Source organism: Carassius carassius, chromosome 29 (genome assembly GCF_963082965.1).
Source record: "Carassius carassius chromosome 29, fCarCar2.1, whole genome shotgun sequence".
Taxonomy (NCBI): domain Eukaryota; kingdom Metazoa; phylum Chordata; class Actinopteri; order Cypriniformes; family Cyprinidae; genus Carassius; species Carassius carassius.
The window spans coordinates 5,334,837-5,357,643 of NC_081783.1; the positions used below are offsets into that span (position 1 = coordinate 5,334,837).

At 37.4% G+C, this 22,807-nt stretch overlaps 3 protein-coding genes across 4 annotated transcripts in view; 2 read left to right on the forward strand and 1 right to left on the reverse strand.

Annotated features, from left to right (window-relative positions):
• LOC132109454 (cohesin subunit SA-2-like) overlaps nucleotides 1-6,503 on the forward strand; it is a 36,490-nt gene extending 29,987 nt beyond the window's left edge. Inside the window, exons 22-33 of the mRNA XM_059515532.1 lie at nucleotides 197-277; nucleotides 370-462; nucleotides 534-708; nucleotides 1,076-1,215; nucleotides 1,307-1,408; nucleotides 1,497-1,645; nucleotides 1,740-1,868; nucleotides 1,972-2,177; nucleotides 2,676-2,904; nucleotides 3,057-3,170; nucleotides 3,282-3,408; nucleotides 4,116-6,503. Of these exons, the coding sequence (XP_059371515.1) occupies nucleotides 197-277; nucleotides 370-462; nucleotides 534-708; nucleotides 1,076-1,215; nucleotides 1,307-1,408; nucleotides 1,497-1,645; nucleotides 1,740-1,868; nucleotides 1,972-2,177; nucleotides 2,676-2,904; nucleotides 3,057-3,170; nucleotides 3,282-3,408; nucleotides 4,116-4,238 (1,668 nt within the window). The 3' untranslated portion in view covers nucleotides 4,239-6,503. The remainder of the gene's footprint in view (nucleotides 1-196; nucleotides 278-369; nucleotides 463-533; nucleotides 709-1,075; nucleotides 1,216-1,306; nucleotides 1,409-1,496; nucleotides 1,646-1,739; nucleotides 1,869-1,971; nucleotides 2,178-2,675; nucleotides 2,905-3,056; nucleotides 3,171-3,281; nucleotides 3,409-4,115) is intronic.
• A 550-nt stretch (nucleotides 6,504-7,053) lies between these two features.
• On the forward strand, nucleotides 7,054-18,821 carry LOC132109456 (hyaluronan mediated motility receptor-like). 2 transcript variants are annotated; one of them, XM_059515533.1, is made up of 20 exons: nucleotides 7,054-7,235; nucleotides 7,743-7,841; nucleotides 7,952-8,028; nucleotides 8,464-8,541; nucleotides 8,659-8,847; nucleotides 8,953-9,039; nucleotides 9,119-9,230; nucleotides 11,335-11,400; nucleotides 11,491-11,564; nucleotides 11,699-11,769; nucleotides 11,856-12,202; nucleotides 12,298-12,446; nucleotides 13,385-13,599; nucleotides 13,685-13,801; nucleotides 13,941-14,099; nucleotides 15,079-15,465; nucleotides 15,593-15,665; nucleotides 17,376-17,552; nucleotides 17,635-17,785; nucleotides 17,895-18,821. In XM_059515533.1, exons 1-20 carry the CDS (start codon nucleotides 7,190-7,192, stop codon nucleotides 17,912-17,914), a joined length of 2,694 nt encoding a protein of 897 aa, XP_059371516.1. In that variant the 5' UTR covers nucleotides 7,054-7,189; the 3' UTR covers nucleotides 17,915-18,821. The 2 variants fall into 2 exon arrangements, with proteins under 2 accessions (XP_059371516.1, XP_059371517.1); XM_059515534.1 differs by having other exon boundaries at nucleotides 7,955-8,028.
• Nucleotides 18,822-18,928: 107 nt separating this feature from the next.
• On the reverse strand, nucleotides 18,929-19,923 carry LOC132109457 (insulin-like). Its single transcript, XM_059515535.1, has 3 exons — nucleotides 19,566-19,923; nucleotides 19,210-19,419; nucleotides 18,929-19,127 (listed from the first exon to the last, which is right to left on the reverse strand). Exons 2-3 carry the CDS (start codon nucleotides 19,388-19,390, stop codon nucleotides 18,985-18,987), a joined length of 324 nt encoding a protein of 107 aa, XP_059371518.1. The 5' UTR covers nucleotides 19,391-19,419; nucleotides 19,566-19,923; the 3' UTR covers nucleotides 18,929-18,984.
• Between the last annotated feature and the right edge of the window lie 2,884 nt (nucleotides 19,924-22,807).

Genomic DNA, 22,807 nt, shown 5'->3' on the forward strand with positions numbered 1-22,807 from the left:
TTTCACAGTTCTTGTAATTGTGACCATTTTATATAATTGTGGATGATTTTTGTGATTCACTTGTTTTCTCACAGAACTATATTTCTCAGAACTTGCAATCTCAGTCTGATTTTGTTTCTTACTCTTTACTCTCAAAATCAACTGAAACATTGCTTTTGATTGTTGGTTAATGTTACTGCCTCTCTGGATGTTTCAGATTGTCATTCACGCACTGCAGTGCACACATTACGTCATTCTTTGGAGCTTAGCCAAGGTCTCTGAGGGCACTTCTAAAAAGGTAGCTCCCATTCATATGATTTGTATGCATGCATCCATTCCCCTTATTTGCTGTGGTTTGTTGGATGTCAACAATGCATTTGGTCTCTGTAGGAGGACATGTTGACTCTGAGGAAGCAGATGAGGGCGTTTTGTCTGATGTGCCAGCGTTACCTAACCAGCGTCAACACCGCCGTCAAAGAGCAGGTCTGTATCAAAGGTCACAATGAGTCATTGTGCTACAAACAGCCTGTACCTGACTGTATGTTCTCCCTCAGGCCTTCACCATCCTCTGTGACCTGCTGCTGATCTTCAGCCATCAGATCGTCTCAGGTGGGAGGGAACCTCTTGAGCCCTTAGTATACACACCTGAGGCGTCCCTGCAGTCCGATCTTCTCAATTTCATCCTGGACCACGTCTTCATTGACCAGGATGAAGATAGCAACAGCACAGGTCGATCACTACTAATGGCATAATGACTTTCAGTTAGAACCAACAGGCTTTGCTGAATGGATTTAGCGCCCCTGGCTGTTTAATGTTGAATGCTAACACTAAGACAACACAAAGGAAATTGGCTTTAGAAGCGTTTAATTGATTTCGAGATTAGAGACTCTAACAACACTTAATCCTGTTGTGCACTGTGCTTTAACTGAATTATACTGACTAGTTTAAAGGTAGAGTTGTTGGACAAATATCAACTTGCGAGTGCTTCATTTGTTATCAAGAAGCAGTGCTTAAAAAGTGACCACTAGAGGGAGACAGTTTTCCTTCTAGTGCATGAACAGTATTTAAATGTCTGTTTCCCTTTATTTTCGTACAGATGGACAGCAGGATGATGAAGCCGGAAAAATCGAAGCTTTGCACAAGAGGCGAAACCTGCTGGCTGCATACTGCAAACTCATTATCTACAATGTAGTTGAGATCAACACTGGGGCAGATATTTTTAAGCAATACATGAGGGTGAGTCTGTGCATTCTTTGAATATGCATTTTCAGATCATTAGTTCTCTTTATCGCTCACTTAAATGCAAGTTTTTCCGTTTCCTGTCCAGTATTACAATGACTACGGTGACATCATCAAGGAAACCATGAGCAAAACGAGACAGATCGACAAAATCCAGTGTGCAAAGACACTCATTCTGAGCTTACAGCAGGTTAGTGACTATACGTTTTCATATCTGCCATCAAAATGAGTTTTACTTGCAGGTTTCTGACTTGTCTTTCTCCCTTTGCTGAGTGCAGCTGTTCAATGAGATGCTGTCAGATCTGGGACCCAGCTTTGACCGTTCATCCTCAGCTTTCTGCGGCATTAAAGAGCTCGCTCGACGCTTCTCTCTGACATTTGGTCTGGATCAGGTCAAAACCAGAGAGGCCATCGCCATGTTACACAAGTGAGCTCCCATTCAGTTCCTCTTCGAGGAAAAACCAACTGTGTGTGGAGTTAAACAAGATGTTTACACACCCCATGTTGCTTTCTCTTTAAAGGGACGGTATTGAGTTTGCCTTCAAAGAGCCCAATCCTCAGGGGGAGGGACATCCTCCTCTCAACCTGGCTTTTCTTGACATTCTCAGCGAGTTCTCGTCTAAACTCATGCGTCAGGACAAACGGACTGTGTAAGCAGATGTTTATTGATCTCAGCATGTGTATTTATAGTTGTGTAACGATCATTCATTAGCTGTTGGATCTAATGTTGTTTCTTTCTCTCTTTTCCCAAAGGCACATGTATTTGGAGCGCTTCATGACATTTCAGATGGCCCTGCAGAGAGAAGACTGCTGGCTACCGCTCATCTCTTACAGGAACTCACTGCAGGCAGGGGGTGATGATGACACGATGTCTGTGGTCAGTGGCATCAGTAGCCGAGGCTCCTCCGTCAGAAGTAAAAAAGCTAAGCCTGCCACTGGCAAGAGGAAATTACCAGAAGGTAAAACGATTAGAATTCAAGAAACCAGACAAGTAATGTATTAAATGTATTAAACTAATGACAAATCCTTCTAAAGAGATAGTTCACCAAAACATGAAAATCTGTCATTTATTCGCCCTCAAGTTGTTTCAAACATGTCTAAATTGCTTTTTTCTGCTTTACACAAAGATATTTTAAATCTTAACTGTTAGTAACCACACAGTTGCTGGTCCCCATTGACTTCAATAGTATGAACAAAAATGCTCCCCAAATCAATGGAGACCAGGAACACTAATTTCCTGACAGAATTTTCATTTTTGGGTGAACTATCGCTTTAAACCCATCCCTGCAAATGTAGATCCCACATGAGAAAAATCCAGTCTTCAGCCTATGCACAGAACCTTTTTTCTTTCTCTATAATCTATTACATTCAAATGTACATCACAATATGGAAGAAACGATCAGCCACTGTTTCCATTTTATGGCGACTTCAACGATTGTCCTGCTTTCTGTGTGCAGAGGAGAGCAGCAGCAGCACTGAAATATGGATGAGTCGTGAGCAGAGCATGCAGACGCCCGTCATGATGCCTTCACCCCACCTCACCTCCACCATCATGAGAGAGCCCAAACGCCTGCGTCCTGAGGAGAGCTACATGGGGGTGTACACCATGACCCCCGATCAGCAACAGCAGCATGCACACCCTCAGACCCCTCAGCCACAACACCACCAAACACCCTTGGACTATAAGTAAGATTACTGATGTTCAATCTTTACAAGTTTCTCGTGTTTGTGGCACTTTCAGATGTTTTAGACCGATCATTTCAGCCATGAAATGTTCATGCAGGTATGCTGCTTGGGACTGAAGGGATATAGTGAGGTGTGATGTTATTGTTTTACAGCACACAAGTCACTTGGATGTTAGCACAGAGACAGCAGCAAGAGGAAGTGGCCAGACAGCAGCAGGAGAGAGCTATGAACTATGCCAAATTAAGGAGCAACCTTCAGCATGCTATGTAAGGGAACTTTACACTGCACTTCATGTTCGGTGGGTAGATGCAGTTTGAATGCACACAAAAACATGTTTTTTTTACAAATATGGTGCCACTGGCTTCTGATGCTTGCAGTCGTCGAGGAACAGGCCTTATGGAGGATGATGAGGAGCCAATTGTGGAAGATGTGATGATGTCATCAGAAGGCCGAATTGAGGATCTTAATGAAGGCATGGACTTTGACACCATGGATATTGATCTGGTAATAAGCTTATGCTAATGCCATTTGTCTTCGTGATTTGGGTCTCTAGGAACACACTTTTGTGTCAGTGACAGAGTATATTACTGTTCAAAAGTTTGGGGCATGTATGGTTTTTTTTTAATGTTTATGAAAGAAGTCTGATCTGGTCATCAAGGCTGCATAGATTTGGTCAAAAATACAGTAAAAGCAGTAATATTATGGAATATTATTGCAAATTAAAATAACAGTTTTCTGCTTTGATACATTTGAAAATGCCATTTATTAGGCTTTACTTCCAGTCATCAGTGTCACAAGATCCTGCAGAAATTGTTTTAATATGCCGATATGCTGCTCAAGAAACAATTAATATAAACACTGAAAACATTTGTCCTGCTAAATATTTTTTCAAACCTTTCAGGATTCTTTCCAGCATATACAGAATACATTTTAAACGGAATCTTTAGTGTAACCTGAGATCTTTTTAATGTATGATATATAATAATAATATTATGAAATAATATTATTATTATATTATAATAATATAATATTATGAATAATGGTTAATAAAGAATTAATTTCTTTCAAAACAAACATCTTACAGACCCCAGCTTTTGAATTTTCTGTGTATGCCTATTTATTTGTTATGCAATTTAAATGTCATATTTTGTAAATTAATAACTTCATTTAGCACATCTCCTCCTTACCTTCTGCGCTTTCGTATCTTGCAGCCCCCATCGAAGAATCGACGAGAGCGATCGGAACTGAAGCCCGACTTTTTCGACCCTGCCTCCATCATGGATGAGTCTGTAAGAAGCACTCATTTCCTGGGTTATGATGCTTTTCAGCGGTAACTCGTTCACTCCAACACTAAGGACGTGAAAGAGAGATCACCACTAGATGGCACTAGCAGGAGTGATTTCAGATAGTTTGAATTGCCCTTGTGCAAAAAGACAGAGAGCGGGAGAGCATCTCACTATAATAAATACTAATCAGACCCATCTGGACTGATGATTGAATGTTTGGTAAGTCTAAACACTGAACTGAATTTGACCATTTTCTCTTGTAGGTCCTGGGAGTGCCCATGTTTTAAGATTATAATTGGAGGCGTATGAAGAGAAGAGACATTTTGTGTGAATTCACATTGATTCTCTAAAGAGAATTAAATTCAATGGAGTGATTGGCATCCAAATCAGCTCGTACCATTGACGCTTACTAAAACGCAGAAAGGATAAAGGAGCAATTCAAAGTCTTTGTAATCGTTGTGTGGGCTTTCCCTGATCGTGCAAAACAGTGAGAGTAGATACTGAATGCCATGGAATCTCGGACTGTCCTAGCCATACATGAGTTTATGATAAAAAAAAAATATATATATAGATAAATATATATACAAATATTTCACAGTTGAATGTCATCATGTTTGAAGAAACATATGTGAGATCTCTTAGAGTTGTGGTATTTCTTGAAACCGGGGGTGAATGCATCTTTTTTAACTTAAAGACAACTTTGTTATGTATAGCCCTTTTGTAATAGTGAGTAATCTGGTGTAAAGTAGTAATTTATAAGCAGGTTTTTGCTCATCATAGTGAGTATTGATATATTTTATTCTTCTTATCTAATATGTGAAATGGATGAAAACCTCCAGGTCTTTATATCTAGTATTTAGTTTCCTTTTATTCCACCCTTAAAAATCATGACATACAACATGAAACCTAAATCAAAACCCACTGAGCACCCCAAGTTATTTCTGCCTTTGGTGCATTTTTAATATTTTGGTGCAATTTCAGTGACAGGATCAGTGATAGGTGTATGTGAAATACCTCGACTCTTCAGTGGGCCTGTTGCTGTCTTTGCACCAGCTGAACTGTTTTCATGTGCCAACTGTTCTAGTAAATCAGGCACGTAGAATCCCAGTCGGTCCGTGGAGATGCACAGAAAGGACTGTAATTCTTCCGCTGAGTCACGTGGCTTATCCAAAGATCAGATCTGCTCGCTTGTCCCTCTAAAATCTAAGATCAAGCAAAGAAGAGGAAATCTCTCCAGTAGTGCCATTGTGTTGTCTCTAATAAAACAAAACTTAGTATAGTACGTCTGGTGGAGATTTTCTTCTCCCTGATTAGAGCGACATAGACATCTACATTTAAATAAAGTTATATATAAATATATAAATTGGTGCTGATTTTATAATTGTGCTTTAGTTTTTTTTTTCTCTTATTTTTAAAACTCCTACTTAGAGTTAAAAGGTTTTGATATGTATAAGAACATGACTAAACATGAAAGTGTGTAGCCATGTAGCAAGTAAAGTTTTGAGATTTTATATATATTTTTTCCCCTTCTTATTTCGTGTGTATTATTTGAATATTTTATTTTAATTTTTTTTTTTTTTTTTTGGTCAGTCTTAAGAAGTTTTTAGGTTTCAGCTTTTTCCTAATTGTAAATTAGTTTGGTTGCAAATCATGGACAGAACGGTTTCATTCAGCTAAGTTTGTTTTTCCCGATTTTAAATATTCGAAGTGTAACAATGACATCCTATGAGATCCTTTAATGTTACAGCATTGCATTCGGCAGCTCTATGAAGCTTGATTAATACATTAACTTATATTGCAGACGTGCATTTTGTCTGGGGTATACTTTTTTTAATCATTCCATGCCTTGGCCTTAAAACATCCTTGTTTTAAAAAGGAAAAGAAGGTGGTAGTCAAACATAAATCTTCCATGTTGAAACTTTTATGTGAGGTACATTGAAAACTTTTTGCATCAGAAAAGGAACAGTGCATTTCTAAAATGGCATGAGTGTAATTATTTAAAAGAAGGTGTGCAGACAGATTTTAAGTTTATGAAAGTAAATGCCCTTCGGCTTGAACTGTCTTCTGTTCCTCACCACTACATTAATTAAACTGCTGAATAGACTGTGTAAATATACATGCATTTAAACGTAAAACTTAATTTTCTAGTGCTTTTTTCTGTTAACATTTAAAACATATTATCACTCTTCCCTGTTCAGAGATATAAACTCATACATAACCATTTCCTTGTCCTCTGTCATCCACTGTTAATGTTTCTGATTTGTATCTGTCTGGAGACAGTAAGATTTTTTTGAATAAAAGTAAACAAATCTTTCTTGTGTGTTTGTCTGATTTTACATGATTCATTTATGCAGATGCTTTTATTCAAAGTCACAAGCAAATATACTGTTGGTAATTTATTCTAAGTGTTTTTATAAAATAAAATAAAAAAGCTGAGATTAGCTGCAGTGGTTTCTATTATGAAGGAAATTTATTAATTGCGTCTATGTATATTTCAAATAGTTATTGTTGTTAATGCAATACAAACATTATCATCATCATGAGACACAAATGTAGTAAGTAATGTCAACTTTGTAGGTCAAAGATAATTTGCCTGTTTTCAAATATCTCCCACCGCACTGCAAGCAGTTTGAATTTTGAGAGAGCACTGCGTCCAATAGTACGTTCCTGCACAACCGGAGGCTGCAGATTCAGGACCACAGATCTAAGACCATAGACATATATGTCTATGCTTCTCCCACTACTGCGTAACTAGATGTGACGTATAGCACGATTTCGTTACTGATTGGTTTACATTTCTGCTCGTCACATTTTCTTCATTATCATTGGCTAAAGCTGTTACGTCCGCTCTATATTGGGCGGGACTGCTACTTCAAAATTTCAGCGGGAGTGCACTTTTTGTTGTTGACGTTCGAGCGTATTGAAGTTTTAGTTTAACAAATTTCACATTTGTATAGGTTTTACCACGGTATTTGAGTTATCGACCTCTTTTGTCGGACATGTCTTTCTCAAGAGCTCCATTAAAGAGATTTAACGAGCATGTCGGTAAGTTTCTCGTCTGTTCTCTATTAATTTATGCGACGTAACGTTAGCGTTAAATGAATCTGAGAGTAACGTACGTGCTTTAAACAGTTGAATTATAAAAACAAATTATTAAAGTTATATTAATGTAGTTATCTGCTTACGTTAGTTCTAACTGTCTAAACCAAGCTGAACTTTATAATTTCATACAGCTTTCTATTAAACGGCTGTTTTCTTTCAGCTGCGATTTGTCAGTTCTCTGGCAGAGTTTATCAAATAACTTAAACACAGGCTTTACACAACCGTAATTACACGCTGTGCAGTTATTTCACAAAATCACAATCAAAAGTCACATAATGAAGAGTTGCTGCTGCTCATGTAACGTATTTCACACAGCTGAGAGAGTGACGTCACACGTTAAGACCATAGACTGTATAGGTTAAGACATGTCAGATGTCTCCCAGATAATGAGAGGTTCATATTCATAGCCTTTATTTGTTGATCCTTGACATATTATTTTCGTATCTTTAGGTTGTGCTCCTCCACCTGGTGCATATGAGGTGAAGTCTGCTGATGTGAAAGGAACTGCATCATTTCATAAAGCAGAGCGCTTCAGAACTGCTCCACAAAGTGAGAGCAGATTGTGTTTAACTGGCGTTTGAGTTCACATTTTCATTTGTTGGTTATAAATGAGAAGCTCTACCTTTCAATAACATCTTTCTTTTAAAAATGCTGATCAGCAGCGGTACCCCTGCCATCCCCGTCAAAAGAAGTACCCATGTCTCCTGTTCGGAGGACCATGTCTGTTGATGGTTTGGTAAGAGATGTACATGTGATTCGACCATACCTGAATTATTAGTTAATTAAAAGATGGGCAGAAAACTGAGAAAAGTATAAGAACACTTATTAAACGGCCCTATTCTAACATTTTCTTCATGCAGTGCCAAATCTGTACAAATAAAAATATTTTGAATAATGTTTCTACTCTTTTTGTCCCTGTAATAAAAGTCTGGACTACATTATCCCTATAACATAATAAGTGTTAGATGTTTTATTTAATAGCCATGTGTTTTAAGACCTAAGAAACATCTAATAAAATGTAAAATGTTAATTTGGGTGAACGTAGGCTCTCGTCACTTTTTCAGAATTATCAAAGTGTCTAAAAAAAACTCATTCACTATTTGTCAGTCTGGTGCAATGATCATTATGCCGTTTTACAATTTGCTTTTCATGTTGTTTTTTCCTTATATAGGCTGATGCATTAAGTTCCAAAAAGGACAAAAATGGTTTCACACTTGAGAGGAAACATCAGAGACTACTAGAGAAAGAGGTAGATTTCAAAATGTTTTCAACATTTCCTAGATGGGCGTCTGTTGCTTTGTGGCCTGATCAATTTCTATGGTCTCTTCTCCTTACCTTGACTGTCACTGATGATGCTGGAGTATAGATCCGTTCTTTAGTGCAGCAGAGAGGAGAGCAGGACCGCAGGCTGCTGACCCTGGAGGAAGATCTGAAGAAGCTGGAGTCTAAATTGCTTGTGGCTGTCAGAGAGAAGACCGGCCTCGCTGCCAATGTGGCTTCTCTCGAGAGGCAGCTCGCGGAGTTGAAGAAAGCTAATGAGTTCCTGAAGACCAAGGTGACTAGTCTTTTGGTAGCAGTGTGTTTTCCAGTCTCCGTTTAAGTAAACTGCTCCCCGTAAACAACTTTACTGAGGAATGCCTTGGCACTTTGATTTTCTCAGGTCTCTGCTGATATCACCAAGAAGAAGATCAATGCTCTTTCCATTGAGCTCATTGAGGCCAAAAATAAACTCGATGCCAAAGACAAGGTCAGTTATCTCAGTCGTTTTAAGCATGGAGAAGAGTTTGTCTTCAAGTTGCTCAGTGTAATTTTGGATTTGTGAACAGGAACTGAGCTTTCTTCAGATCAGCTCAGAGGGGAAAGTAAAGGTCTTGGAAACCGACATGGAGACTGCCAGAGCAACTTTTAGAGTTCTTGTGGAAAGGCACAAAGATCTTGGTAAGTTACCTTGAGGAACTATATGCTTGATATGGTATATTTTTGGTGTCTCTATGCTTAAGTCAGACCATGTTCTCAACACAATATAATACTTGCTGAAAACTGCACCGAACATACTGTAAAAATAAAGTGAAACAGAATTTTACACATTAAGTGTTTCTAACAATATTGACTCATGACCTAATTACGCTCCTTTTTTAAATTTAGTGAGTGGTGTCTAGTTATTGTGGAAATCCCAGTAGTTACAGTATATTGCATTTTCAGTCCAATTCTATGTAAAACTTAACTTTTTAAAGAGTTAAAACCTAATTGAATTTTAGTGAATTGTTTAATTCAGGCAGCTTAACATGATTCATTTTTCCTGGAAGACCCTGTGGAGTTTCAGAGTTCTTTTGCTGATGTTAGATCGTATCAGTGGAACAAATGCTAGTTTCTTTCAACAAGCCAAGAATATTGGATTCAGTTCTTTTGAGCTTTCTATGTATTAATAAAAAAAATACTTGAATGTATCATGCTTTCCTCAAAAATATGAAGCATCACAACTGTCAACATTATGAAAAATGTTGCAAATCCGCACACTGGAATGATTTCTCAAGGATCACGTGGCACTGAAAACTGGAGTAGCAATGCAAAAAAATTAGCTTTGCATCACAGGAATAAATTACATCTTAAAATGTTTTAAGGTATAAAACAATTATTGTACATTGTAATGTTTCATAATATTGTTTTTTACTCTATTTGTGATCAAATAAATGCATCCTTGGTACGATTTTGAACCGATCTTATTAAATTTTTTTTATAGAAGTAAAATTTTATAGGCTTGTAAAATCAAAGAGACATTTGACAATTCAGACCTTGAGTGGCATAGTTTAGAAATCATTTATGTATTTGTTTGAATGACATGAATTTTTTAAATATGTATATATATACAGTACAGACCAAAAGTTTGGAAACATTACATTTACATTTACATTTACATTTATTCATTTAGCTGACGCTTTTATCCAAAGCGACTTACAATTGCTATATCTGTCAGAGGTCGCACGCCTCTGGAGCAACTAGGGGTTAAGTGTCTTGCTCAGGGACACACTGGCGGTTCACAGTGGATTCGAACCCGGGTCTCCCACACCACAGGCATGCGTCTTATCCACTGTGCTAACACCACCCCGTAACTATTACTAACACCACATTACTATTTTTAATGTTTTTGAAAGAAGTTTCTTCTGCTCATCAAGCCTGCATTTATTTGAACAAAAATAGAGAAAAAAACGTAATATTGTGAAATATTATTACAACTTAAAATAATAGTTTTCTATTTGAATATACTTAAAAAAAAAAAATGTATTCCTGTGATGCAAAGCTGAATTTTCAGCATCATTACTCCAGCCTTCAGTGTCACATGTAACATCCAGTCTATCACATGATCATTTAGAAATCATTCTAATATTCTGATTTATTATGAGTGTTGGAAACAGTTCTGCTGTCTAATATATTTGATGAATAAAATGTTAAAAAGAACTGCATTTATTAAAAAAAAAAATTCTAATAATATATTTTCTTTACTATCACTGTTTATCAATTTAACACATCCTTGCTGAATAAAAGTATTTTCTCTTTTTTTTTTTAAAGAAAGACAAAAACATTACTGACCCCAAATTACTGACCAGTAGTGTATATTGTTATTACAAAATATTTATATTTTAAAAACATAGCTTCTTTTTTTTTTTTTTTTTACTTTTTATTCATCAAAGTATGTTCTGAAAAAATATTAAGCAGCAGAACTGTTTCCAACTTTGATAATGAATCATTTTGATAATGATTTCTAAAGGATCATGTGATAATGATCCTAAAAATTCAGCTTTGCATCACAGAAATAAATGATAATTTAAAGTATAATAAATGTAAAAACAATTATTTTAAATTGTAAAAATATATCACAATATTACATTTTTTTTCTGTATTTTTGATCAAATAAATGCAGGCTTGATGAGCAGAAGAAACTTCTTTCAAAAACATTAAAAATAGTAATGTTTCCAAACTTTTGGTCTGTACTTTATATATAACTATGTTGTTTGTTGTTGTTGTTGTTTTTTTGTTTTTTTAGAGGACCTTCATCAGGAGACAAGAGTCCAAAATGAGCAGCTCGAGAATGAAATGGATAAATTGCACAGTAAGTTTGCATACTAAGATTTGTGTGTGTCTTATGGTATCATCTGAGTTGGCTACATCTTGCTTTCTTTCCTGTGTTCTTCAAATGAAGACATAATCCAGGAGCTGAGGGAGGAAATCAAAGCCCTGCAGAGTTACTTGGACTCAGCAAATGAAGAGATTCAGGTATTGGTTTTGGTCAACAGAATTTGACTCTCCTAAGCCAGATGACATTTACTCACCGCTTAGGTTGAATCATCAGACTTTGAAGTGCTGCTTGGTTTGAGATAAGCTGTCTGTCTCACTCTCCAATGTCAAAGGATTTGCGGATTAAGCTTCAGGACAAATCCACCGTGGAGCGCCGGTTCTCTGACACTCAAGAGAACCTCAGGTTAGAACTGTGTGCGTTTTCATATTGCTGTTGTTGTTATTGTGTCAGTCCTCACATCCTCATCCAGCTCTATACGGCTTGTGCAGTGATGTGGAGAAAAAGTTGGAGAAATGTACCAGTGAGCTGCAGGACTGTCAGGAGGTGCTGAAAGTAAAGGAAGAGGAGCTGCAGGTCTCCCAGAAGGCTCTAGAAGAGAAGGAGAGGGAGGTGGAGCAGCATGTGCAGGATCTCCAAGCCTCGCAGACCTCACTGAAAGAGCTGGAGGAGCAGATGCAGCAGGGAGCGCAGGATCTCGAGGAGTCCCGGAGCGTGGTACGGCTGCAGGAGCAGGAGATGGCCCGTGTGAAGGAGATCTTGAGGAGAACGGAGGAAGAGCTGGATCAGCGTGTGGCACTCATGGGGGAGCGATGCTTGGTGCTGGAGGATGAAAGAGGTGAATACGATTTTGCTGTAAAATGCAGCATGAAGTATTTTTAGGATGCACATATTGTGAGTTTTATTTGATTGTCTGTGTGTGATTGTGTGCAGCCAGGACACAGGAGGAGGGTCTGCGACGGGTGCAAGAGCTGAAGGCAGAGATCAGCTCATTGGAGGAGAGTAGGAAGACTGAGAAAGAAGCATACGAAAAGCTGAAGGAGGAACACGATGCACTGACCAGACAGATGGAAGAGGAAAAGGTGAACTTATTAATTTTCACAGCAAAAAAGTAAATTGAATGGGCCTGTTCCATTAACATTTTTGTTATTTATAAACAATTCCAAGTGAAAAATAAATATTTGGCTTACACTATAAGTGATGAACAAAACTGAATGAAATTGTTAATCACAATTATATGTCTGACAGTAGTATTAACTTTTGTTCTGGGTAGCAGTCCCATTCAATCAAATAGCAGTTGCTTGATTGGCACAAAGTTTGTAATTATTTATGTAACGTGAAATATGCTCATAGGTACCCACTACCCAATGATTTTTGATGGATTGTTTACCCAAAAATGACAATTATTTACTCCCCTTAATGTTGTTCCAAACCCATAAGATTTATATATATATATATATAGGGCTCATCCCAAATGGTAAATGGAAACCAAACAGGAAAGATATAACCAATATAAATCTTTTATTTAATTTTTATTGACAGACCTCAAAGAAAATTAGCACAGAATACAGCGTTGTTTAATATGGCACCGAGGAAACATAAATTTGTTTACACGAGTCATTATATTGGGATATTTTTCCTTTTTTCCTCTGTTCATTGCTGTACATTTATTGTTCATCCCTTTGCGGTGAAGGGCAGTTAGGAGCTTCTTTTTTTTTTCTTGTATTCCAGTATTTCATTAGCTTGAGTATCTGTATCTTTGGACACGACATGGAAAAGAGTTTACTAACATACCATTTTGTGATTAGTTGTGGTACTTTTAGAGGAAAAATCAATAGTGAATAAAGTTGCGACGTGATTTATATCTGCATGAGTGTGACAATTAAGTGAATAGAGCATCTTAATAGACTTTAAGCAGGTTGTACTCTGTCATCTCTCAGTCAGGAAGTCAAAGTCTCCCTGATCGACTTTGTGGATTAGGCTAATGTCTCTTAAGCTCCTCTAATGTGTGTTGCTGCAGACTCACAGCGACTCCCTGGCTAGCATGCTTGAGCGACTGAGAGATGAGACGGAGGCGGAGAAGAGACAGCTCGGGGAGGAGCTGGAGGATGTGCTCGAGGAGCTGTCACAGCTGGAGAAGCAGGAGCATTGCAGTGAGGAGGCCATCCAGCACCTCACGCAGAAGAACCAGACACTGGAGCAAGAGCTGAAGAACACTTGCTCCGAGTTAGAGAAGTGAGAACTTACCATTTCTAACTGAGTCGAGATTGATCACATTGCTTTGGTAAAAACTGACCAGTGTTTGGTTCTCCTTGGGCAGGAAGTGTGCTGAGATGCAGGCTTTAGAAGAGGCTCATGTGATGACGATCAATAAACTAGAAGAGGATCACAACAGCTGTCTTGCTAAGCTGGGAGATGTGGCTACTGACTTTGAGAGGTGTTACTTTAAACGCTAAAATGCTGTCCATGGACATTTCAAATGAGTTTCTTTAACAGTTCTTAATCTTTAATCTTCCCACCTAAGCATCATTAAATTAAGTGTCGGCATCAAATATGTTCTCATTAAATTCCAAAAGCACAAGACTGTTTCTGGGTGAGCAGAAGGAGCAGGCAGAGGCTCAAGCCCATCAGCTGCAGGAGGAGATGAACCAACTCAAGCAACAGCTGCAGCAGGACCAGCAGAAACTCATAAGCTACCAGGAAATGCAGGATAAACAGCGAGAGGAGCATGCTAGGTCAGTATCCCGCCTCAGAGGTTTGCAGTATTTATCTGCTATGCTTCCCATATATAGACAACTCCTACAGAGTTATTAATGTGGTCCAAGGTTACAAAGAATAATGTTCAGTCAGTTATTACCACAAAATAAATAAACAAGGTGATGTGGATATTGTAATTGACTAATCAATATTTGTGTTTATATCTTCAAATGTATTTTACATTTAAATATTGAATAAAATAAGGGTCAGTTTTTTTTTTATTGAGATTTATACATCATCTGAAAGCTGAATAATTAGGTCAATATTTGGCCAAGATAATGCTATTTGAAAATCTGAAATCTGAGGGAGCAAAAACATCAAAATATTGAGAAAATTGCCTTTAAACTTCTCCAAATGAAGTCCTTACAAAGTTTAAAAAATATCTTCATGGAACATGGTCTTTACTTAATATTCTAATGATTTTTGACCCATACAATGTATTTTTGGATATTGCTACAAATATACCGTGCTTAAATTAAGAAGTGTAAATAAAAGTTAGTATTGCACCCGAATGATGATAAATTAAAAATATATTTTATTTATTTTATTTATTTTTCTTTAGATGCAGATTAAATAGTTAATACACAATTTTCAACATTTAAAAATTTTTAATACATGATTGCTTGTATTTTTATATTTGATTTTATGATTACTTTTGATGGCGATCCTAAAGTCTTCTTAATCCAGTTTTACTATCATAAATGTTTTCACATTTTTAAATCCACATTAATGTGAAAACGGCATTAAAAAACGTTTAAATATTTATATTACATAACTGCATTTTATTTTTTGTTAACAGGCGAATATTAATCTATTAATATGTAACATTTTTTGCCATCCCTACTACTCCCATTAAGGCATATTTCAACTGTCATACTATTCAGAATATACACCGTTTTGAGATGTCTGTCAACATTTAAGTGATTGATAACTGCTGGGGGTTTTGCTGTGCTACAGGATGCTTTTAGAAGTTCAGACTCAGCTGGTTCAGAGAGAGGAGGAGTTGAAGCAAGCAGCAGAAACTCTGAGTGAGGAGCTGAGCCGCCTGCAGGCGGAGGTGGAGCGGGAGAGAGGAGAGCGAGAGCAGGCTCAGGCCCAGCTGGAGAGAGAACAGAAGAGGAGGCAGTCAGTAGAGGGCTGTTCTGCAGAAACCAGCAGGCTGCAGGGCCGCGTGGAGGAACTGGAAGAAGAGGTTTCTGAGCTGAACAGGCAGGTGCAGGAGGAGAGAGACGCTGCTCAGCATCACACTGTTGAGTGGCAGCAGGAGAGACAACAGCTATGCAGACAGATGGAAGAGGAAAGGCAAGACTATCACAAACAACTCGCAGAGGCTCAGCTGCAGAGGTGAGAAAGTTACAATGCACTCAACTGGGTCTCTAGTCCATCATAGTGTCCTCATAAACATGCAGTGCTCAGTTGAAAGAGTAATTTTTTATTTTTCTTAAATACCATATTGTTCATTCACTCCCAGCACATGTGATGTGGAGACTGAGCGCTGGAGAAACTTGTATGAAGAGCTCTATGCTAAAGTAAAACCATTTCAGGTAAGCAAGGATTACATTGAATGTGCCAATTCATTTTTTTTAGTACATTTATTATTATTTATTTTTCTTTTCTTCATATTATTTATGTAAAGATTTTAAGTTAACTTTTTATTTCATTCTCTTTTTTTCCCCCAAATTAATCCTCTTATTTTGTTCCCTTTTATACAATTAAACTGTTTTTTAATTATTTTTTGTTGTTGTTGTTGTTCTTTAATATACGTTTTCTCATTTTCTTAATTATTTATTTAATTGTTTGTTTGTTTTCTTTTGCAAAATCCAGTAAATTTGTTTTAATGATTTTCTGCTGATTATATTCTCTTTGGCTTCGATAATTAAAATACACATGAAATCAAAATTTACAATATTTATTTTGTTCGTTCACATTGTTAGGCTTAGGGCCCTATTTTAACGATCTAAATGCAAAGTGTAAAGCACAGGTGCACTCAGGGCGTGTCCAAATCCACTTTTGCTATTTTAACGACAAAAAACGGTTGGGGCATGGTCTAAACGGGTTGTCCCTATTCTCTTAATGAGTAATGGGTGTTTTTTGGGCTTAACGTGCAATAAACCAGAGTCTCATCCATTCCCTTTAAGAGCCAGTTGCACTCGCTATTTACACGGCAGAATTTGGCAAGCGCAAAGACAGAACGCGTCTCCGAGATGAAACGGAGCTGCTCGTGTGCGAGCAAATAGATAGCCTAATTCTGATGCATGTGATGACTATCAATTATGACATGTAAGTGTGTGTATATATATATATATATATATGTATGTATTTATGTGTATATGTATATATGTGTGTGTGTGTGTGTGTGTATATATATATATATATACACACAGTTTGGACACACCTTCTCATTCAAAGAGTTTTCTTTATTTTCATGACTATGAAAATTGTAGATTCACACTGAAGGCATCAAAACTATGAATTAACACATGTGGAATTATATATGGAATTATATACATAACAAAAAATTGTGAAACAACTGAAAATGTCATATTCTAGGTTCTTCAAAGTAGCCACCTTTTGCTTTGATTACTGCTTTGCACACTCTTGGCTTTCTCTTGATGAGCTTCAAGAGGTAGTCACCTGAAATGGTCTTCCAACAGTCTTGAAGGAGTTCCCCGAGAGATGCTTAGCACTTGTTGGCCCTTTTGCCTTCTGTCTGCGGTCCAGCTCACCCCTAAACCATCTCGATTGGGTTCAGGTCCGGTGACTGTGGAGGCCAGGTCATCTGGCGCAGCACCCCATCACTCTCCTTCTTGGTCAAATAGCCCTTGATGCCTTCAGTGTGACTCTACAATTTTCAAAATAAAGAAAACTCTTTGAATGAGAAGGTGTGTCCAAACTTTTGTTCTGTACTGTATGTATATATATATATATATATATATATATATATATATTTATTATTCGTTTATTTGGTAGTTTTAGCCTACACAATTCTTATGCATTGCAATCCTTTAAATTTTAATATTTGCCATGTTTGTGTGCTGCTTTGAATCCCTGTTTAATAAGCAGTGTACGCGTGTTGTGGACCCGCCTATACTAACACGCTCTTTAAATATTTTTATTACCTTTTTATTTAATTTTTTTGCTTCAAGAGACCTTTGCTTGTAACAAGCTTCACAATGAAACTTAGTAAAAGCACTTTGTTATTACTATTCAGTATTTAAATGTGCTAGATGAATCCTGCTTCTTCTGGTCTTCAGGAACAGCTGGACCACTTTGCAGCAGAGAGGAACGCTTTGTTGAATGAGAAAGGAGCCACGCAGGCAGAGTTGAACAAGTTAGCCGATGCCTACGCCAATCTGATGGGTCATCAAAACCAGAAACAGAAGATCAAACACTTGGTCAAAATAAAAGAGGAGAACTTGGAGCTCAAACAAGTAAGGCATTAGTCATAAGGGAATAGTCATTGTTTGACTGATGTTTGTGCTATGTAGCTGAGCATGTTTGTGTGTTCTGCAGGAAGTGTCCAAGCTAAGGGCACAGGTCTGGAAACAGAAGCAAGAGCTGGATCGGCTCAAATCCAGTCAGATGCTGCAAAGATTCAACCCCAGCAAGGCTTTCAAACACGACCTCAAAGAAAACCAGCAGCCCACCTCAGCTCTTACACAAGGTGAGTAACTCGAGAACAGTCGACTAACTTGCTACACGTTTCATATTATTCTTGCATGTCCTTTTTATTATAAATTTAATTCTAATTATGTTTTTTCTTTGTTTTCAAGGCAACAAAAAATTGTATTAAACTATCACTGTCCGTAGCCTATGGATGACTTTGCAACAAACACTGTGATGGGATGGTTAAGCGCTCAAATGTCCTGACTGTGCCTCTGACAATAATTTATTTGTTTTATCTTGTATATGAATTTCATACTGTGGTATTACCGTTATTGTCACTCAATATCCATGTGTAATTGACAACCTCCCCTTTTAAATGTTGCTCTTGATTTGGCTACAGTGGTGAAAATGTGCTTTCATGGGCTTGGATTCACAGAATGTTCTGTTATCTGGTTTTGTTCAGCACTGGGCGGCTATTGTCTTAAACTCTTTTTAAAAAGTTCAAAGTTAGCCCACTCTCTGTTCAGAAGTCTTCACCGAGCCTTGTGAGGAGCTGTTTTGTTTAACTTGTTCATCTTTTCTATAAAAGTTAAGTTGGTCCAATATTTTTTGTCATTTTAATACTTAGTTTGTTTGTTTGCTTTGTCTGTCACTGGTCTTAAAGGGATAGTCCATCAAAAATACAATGCAAGTCAGTGGGAAAGAATCTTCAAAATTTCATCTTTTATGTTCCACAGAAGAAAGTAGTACAGGTTTGGATTGACTTGAGGGTAAGTAAACAAATTATTCTCTTTTTTTGGGTGGACTGTCCCTTTAATGAAAACTACAGATGCCCATTTAATGAAAAAGGGGTTTGATCTTTTTTTTTTTTTTTAAGATTAAAATTTTTAAATAGATTTTTAATGTTTTTATTAAAAGAACATAACATGTGAATGGGATCTTTTTATATAAAATACTTGCTTTTCTCTTTATTTGCTTTGTCATTGGAATTTTTATACCACAATTATTACACATTTTCTTACTGTGACATCCATTTCTCATCTGTTTGAGAGCCTAAACTCATGAGAGTCCCAGCAGAGGGTGCTAGAACACAAGGGAAACCACAACATGTTTCTGTCACCCAATATTCTTTGGAAGGAACCTTCCTTATTCTACAAGCCTCCATTCAAAATGACAAGCAAACAATCAAGCAAATACTTCGTGCATGTAATGATCATTTATTAAAATCTTTAACCTTTACAAAGCATGTCAGCTTGTTCAGCTGCAGTAGTCTTCCAGCTGGTAGATGGTGCAGGGCCTGTGACAGCACCGTTCCACAATCCCTCTCTTCATCTTCATCACCTTCTGCTTTAATGGATCAGCCTCAACTACCTCGTAATCTGCTAAATTTGAGAGCAAGGCTGGAAGAGGAAGTGAACACTTAACATTTGAAATCTTCCACTATTTAAAAACTGTACATGTGCATTTACAGGAAGTCCTCACCCAGCAAAGTCTCCAGGTCTCTCCTGCTTCTGCTGGAGTAAAAGAAGCCTCTAGGCCCGCACACAAGGTAAAGCGCGTCCACCAGGTTGGAGCCGCACAGATGCTGAGATGGAGTAGAGAGTGATCCAGGCAGGGAGGCCAGCAGCAGGACTATTGCTGCTGCCTGGAGCAACAGGACCATGCTGGGCAGAAGCTGTGGACATGTACTACCTGGAATGAATGCATAAACTTAAAACCGTGGTCTTCATTCATACATATTTAACTGATGAAAACGCCTAATGATTTGGTTCTTTCCACCATTTTGAAAGCTTGATCATCTAGAAAAGCAACCAAAATATGTTTGGTTTCCCACTTACCTTTCCTGGGTGAGCACAGTCTATCAAGAGTGGTTAGGATTGGGATGAATCGTGCTGCTTATATAGCTTCCGATTGCCAGCCCTCGCTCTTGATGGCATCAGCGGAAAAACAAAAGTTCCCCTGTAATGACATGACTCCGTGTGCATGTCACCTCGCTAAGAAGTATTAGGAACACATCAGATAACTGTAATGGGCTTTATTACGATCAGCTTAAAATGTACAGGTCAGGAGAGTATTTCAGTTAGGTATACTATCATTTTATCTTGCTGAATTGTTTATTGAACTAAACAGCCCATCAGGATGCAGGTCCTTGTGGGCAAGTGAGAGCAGGAAGTAGTTCTCAGATGTGTGAGGATTTATGATGAAAGCGGGCCTATGGAGTCAGGGTGCAGAGGTGTCTAAAGCGGCACAAGGCCTTCTGGAAAAACAGACTCCTGGGGGAAATGTGTCAAGTTGCAGTTGAAGAGCATCAGCATCTTCACCTTTTAAGTTTCTTCAAGTGTTAACACTGAGGGACACACGGATGACCCGTCTAATGGGACCCCCTGAGGTAAAACAGTGTGTTCTTTCAGTCCTCCCTTCATCTGTATGTTATAAAGCCGTTATCAGGGGGATGTGAATAGAGCTTCAGTCAGACTTTTAATGAATTACCATATTAACACAAAGCAGGCAGGTCACCTTGAAAAACGAGATTCTAGGAATCATTTCGTATTACACCAAATGAAAGCCTATATGATATTCTAAAATCATATTCTAACATCATATTAATATAATTTAAAAATTAATAATATACAAACCAATATAATATTAATTATAATAATAACATATATTATTCTTGTTATGGTCAATATTATAAAATATATTCTGCAAATACAAATTACCAACTGTTCAAAATAAACATTATTTTTTTATTTTTATTATTATTGTTGTATATTTTAATAACGATAACATAAATGATATATTATATTATGTGCTAAATAGTAGTAGTAATACTAATACGATACTAATTATACTACTACTAATAATTTTTTTATTTAATGGATAATATTATAAAATATATTCTGCAAATAAAGCACTGACTTCAAAATAAACATTATTTTTTTATATTATTAATTTTATTATTAAAATTACTATTGTTGTAACATCTAATAATGTAATTTTTAATAATAATCTTAAAAAATACAAATAGTATATTATAATATTATGTACTAAGGAGTAGTAGTGTTGTTACATTAATATAATTTTGAATAACAATATAATATTATGTACTTTAGCAGTAGTGATACTAATAATAATTATTATCATAATCATTATGCTATTGTTTATAACCAGTATAAAGGCTGATATATCACTTTATACTTTTTAATGAACTGTTCTGAACTTTTCATTTAAACTTGCTGTTGGTTAAATTGTGAGAAACAGTAAGTGCTAATATGATGCCCTTAATCCTGTTCCTGTCTCACAGATGTGAATATGAATTAGAGATCTAACAGTCTAAATACGCTCACTATATCTGGTTTCTATAGCAAGAGCAATTTATTTAAAGCCGCCTCGTGTCTAATGCGCTGACAGGAGGAAAGCCAAAGTCCAATAGTGTTTTATATAAGAGCGTTTGGCCTGACTGCAGCTTGTTCTTCGTCTGGACACCGGCTCTGTCAGCCTGTCCCCTGCATCTGCGCTCCCTGTCCAAGCAGTGACAGTCTGTAATTCAGTACTAAGCCCTGCCGTGACCTTCCCTCTCCCTGCCATTCCACTCCCACTCCAAAACACACAAGACTGGCGTTTGCACTTTCACAGCCCTTTTTTTTTTTTTTTTGCAAATTTACACTGGAATACTAAATTCGGTGAAGCAGGCGAGAGATCCACTGTGAAGCTGAAGTCCGCACCAAAGCACTGTCCTGCTGATATCGGGATATGATGAATGTCGCCACAGAATGATGGAGCTGAGTGAGAGCAAGAGTTGACAGCTGAGAAAATGGCTAAATGTCTCAGATATGACAAATCCCCAGAGAATAAAACAACAAGCCCGGGGTACGTCTCTCTTTATCTCTTTGTAAAGAAAGAGGCATTTCTGAAGTGCTTGGTAATTGCCCTTTTAGTCCTCAGCTGCAAGGGAGAAAAATGGAATATGAACTGTTGGAATTGAGTTTTGTCTCATTTTCTTACTGCTGTGTCATCTTCAATGTGATCGATGCTGGTGTTAGTGGGCATATTTTCTCCCTGGAGATTGCTTTCAACATCCTTCCTTTCAAGCTATTCGACTATGAATCTTTTCTGCCATTAAGGAATATTTTCAAGAGCATTCCCTGCCAAACACACCCAGCAGTCAGCTTTATTCTGAGCATGATAACCTATTTGCAGTCTTTTCACCGCTGGCCCTCTATGAGCCCTGCTCGTGCTGTGCGGGTCAGAATGGAGAAGTTGTGCCAGGCCTCTGCAGAATGAAGATGCGCTGAGATACGCTCTTTATCGATCAACCTGCGCTGGAAAGATGGGCTAATTTTCTTGGCTCAGACTGTTGGAGTGGGGCAGAGAGCGGGTTTTGGTATTATCGCAGTGCAAATGGAGAGCAGAATGAGATAGGGGTGTGTTGCGTTTGGCAGTGCAGTGGAGCAGACTGTAAGATGACCGCAGAGGTTAATCGTCTCCTCCGAATCCACCGCGCGGGTTAATCGATACACGTGGATCGGCCTCCGGGGCTCTGTCGTGTGCTACTCGTGCTCTCAGAGATTGAACCTGCTCACAGCTGCCCATTAACCGTTAAACAGGCCAGCAAGATACACACATGCAAAACAAACATACAAACAAAACAATAACAATAAAATAAATAAATAAATAAAACGGTGTACATTGGATAAATTGTTCAAGAACATAACACATACATACATATATATATATATATATTTATTATTATTATAGTTAATGATGATGCTTTCAATTATCAAGGATCATCTGAACATTAGGCCATATACATGAATGCTCACATTGTTATTGTAGTTAATGATTACTTCCAATTCATTCATTTTGGAAGTAACCTTAGAAAGTTTTTTTCAGTTTTTTTTTTTGTATTTTTTCAGTTATAGTAATGTTGTTGCTTGTTTTTGTTATTTTTATTTGTTTCTTTTTAAATGTCTATATGCTTTATAGTTTTACTTCAGTTGTAATTTATTTAGTATGTCTAGTTGAAGTAAATGAGACATTTTGCCATTGTCAGTGAGCTGAAAAAATATAAGTTTGTCTT

Bases quoted from the DNA above. Each gene is read 5' to 3' on its own strand.
- LOC132109457 (XM_059515535.1), bottom strand. From the start codon at position 19,390: ATGGTCCTGTTGCTCCAGGCAGCAGCAATAGTCCTGCTGCTGGCCTCC. The intron at 19,128-19,209 runs GTGAGGACTTCC...TTCCTCTTCCAG, and splicing joins AGACCTGGAGACTTTGCTGG to CCTTGCTCTCAAATTTAGCA.
- LOC132109456 (XM_059515533.1), top strand. From the start codon at position 7,190: ATGTCTTTCTCAAGAGCTCCATTAAAGAGATTTAACGAGCATGTCG. The intron at 14,100-15,078 runs GTCAGTATCCCG...GCTGTGCTACAG, and splicing joins CAGCGAGAGGAGCATGCTAG to GATGCTTTTAGAAGTTCAGA. The intron at 15,466-15,592 runs GTGAGAAAGTTA...ATTCACTCCCAG, and splicing joins GCAGAGGCTCAGCTGCAGAG to CACATGTGATGTGGAGACTG.